This window comes from Buceros rhinoceros, unplaced genomic scaffold (assembly GCF_000710305.1).
Source record: "Buceros rhinoceros silvestris isolate BGI_N320 unplaced genomic scaffold, ASM71030v1 C13007770, whole genome shotgun sequence".
Lineage (NCBI taxonomy): Eukaryota > Metazoa > Chordata > Aves > Bucerotiformes > Bucerotidae > Buceros > Buceros rhinoceros.
The window spans coordinates 1-2,076 of record NW_010449579.1 but is presented as its reverse complement, the minus strand read 5'-3'; the positions used below and the strand labels follow the sequence as shown (position 1 = coordinate 2,076).

Below are 2,076 nucleotides of genomic sequence, written 5' to 3'. Positions count from 1 at the left end.
TCCCTCGGCGGCCTGGGCCTGCGCTCCGGCGTCGGGAGCGAGCTGTGTGCGCGGGCCCGTTTCCGCGCCTTGAGGAGCCGGTGCGCGGGTACGGGGGCCGGTTCTCCCTCTCGTGACATCCGCCGACACCTGAGAAACGGCACCTCTCGCCTCACTGGAACGGAGGTGGTTCTGCCTCTGCAAAACCAGCACCTCAAAGAGGCCACTCTCAGAGCTTCAGAATAAAACTGCTCTCACCTATTCATAGACCTAAAAACCGTCTCTGCTTCGCTCCTCGGCACTCTGTGGATCCACAACACTGAACAGCCCCAGGTTTGGGCTTAGTTCCCTGACTGGAGAGTTTGCTGTTATCATCTCTGAACAAGCACTGTATCCTGCCATGAACTGAGTAGCCAAAGATGATTTGAATCTCATGACTAATAAATAGCTCTTGTATTGTGCGGGATCAATGTCATCAAAATCAGTTTCTCCTCGTGATTTGTGTTCCTCTTCCTCCTTCAGTTCTTGGCTGCCCCAGACGGTTCCATTCCGAGGAAGTCACTGGCAGAGTTCGCTGCTGGCCTTCAGGGAAACCCTCCCCATGAGGTGAGTGCAGCTTCCATGGAGTTCAGTAGAAGTGTTTTCATCCTTGGGAGAACACAAATTTTCCTGGAAGAGTAAAGTGGAAGTGAAAGGTGCTGGTGTTGAATTAAATGACAAAACACCTTTCATTCCCATCATTATTTCCCTTGTAGAGCACAACCAAAGAAGAAGAAGAAAGTGGATGTAAAGAGAGAACAAGCACAGAAGGATCGTATGAAAAAGAAGATTAAAAAGTTGGAAAAAGCTGCCCCAGAAATGATTCCAATAGAGGATTTTGTCACACCACTGAAGTACTCGGATAGCAACAGGTAAGTAAATCTTTCACCGTGCGCTTGCATTCCCGGTAGAATGACTTCTCGTTTATTTCTCTGCAGAACTGCAGTGTAGTGCCAGCCTCGGTACAGCAACTTACTTACTCCTACCAGGAGAAAAAATGTGGAAAGCAAATTATATTTATTCCTGCTAAAAATTATGAGAAAATAGAAATGTGAATGTCCTGCTGCAATGCCTGGAAAATGTCCCAGGCAGACACTGCAGGAAGGAAACGTGTTCTCTGGTTTGGTGGGGTGTTACTGTTGGGGTTTCTAAATTCACTCCCTAGGGTGCAGGCTGTTCCACTGTCACGGTGTCGCCTTATTCTTTATCAGGATGCGAAGTCTTTCCCCTCTGTCATTTGAGGAGACCGAAAGAAGAGTTTTACTTATGAAGAGGTGGGGTTTGTTTAAGCAGAAACAAGATAAAGCAGAAAAGAAAGCAATCCAGAGCCTGGTAGAAGCTCAGCAGGAGGCCCTGAAGGAACTGCGCCTTGAATCCGAGGAGCTGTATCAGGCAGCAGTCAGACGAGATGAGGGGCTGTTCCCCTTTGAGAGAGATGGACCTAACTACACCCCACCGCTGCCTGGTTACGATGCGCCTGAAGGAAAATGCGTCGATATCACCAAAGTGTACACGCAGTGACGGGGGAGTCGCTCATCTGGCACGAGCCACTCCGCTGACTGAGGGAGGGGAGAATGGAGTAAGAATAAATGATTTCTCCTGCAGGTTAAAATACTGTAGGTGTGTGACTATAAATACATGTGCTGGTGTGTGACTGTAAAAAAACGTATTGATGAAGTGCCTGTTTGTTTGTCCGGGTTTTCTAAATGGCTCTTCAGGTAATGAGACTCCCAGCAAAGCCACACGACCTTACACCGGTGCCACACTAGAACAGGACAAAGAGGTCGTATTTAATCTTTCTGGGCTCGTATCTCTCATCCCGTCATACGCTCCCAAGCACTGTGTTATTGTTCCACATAAACATCACTTGGGAAGATTCCTGCGCTAGGAGGAAAGAACGTCTCAGTCATCATGCGGGAGTCTGAGCCGTAGGGAAGGCAGCAGCTGATTTCTCCTTCTTTTCAGAACGCAGTGAAGTAGTTTTGGGCCTGTTCTCTTAAATACATTTATGAGTGATCTGGATGAGGACATCGAGTGCACCCTCAGTCAGTTCACAGG

The 2,076-nt window shown here is 48.3% G+C and overlaps 1 protein-coding gene across 1 annotated transcript; it reads left to right on the top strand.

Annotated features, from left to right (window-relative positions):
- Positions 1-501: 501 nt before the first annotated feature.
- Positions 502-1,539, top strand: MRPL40 (mitochondrial ribosomal protein L40; the record flags this gene model as incomplete). Its single annotated transcript, XM_010144377.1, has 3 exons — positions 502-585; positions 735-890; positions 1,230-1,539. Coding segments are annotated over 3 exons (550 nt in total), but the record flags the coding sequence as incomplete, so codon positions are not given.
- Between the last annotated feature and the right edge of the window lie 537 nt (positions 1,540-2,076).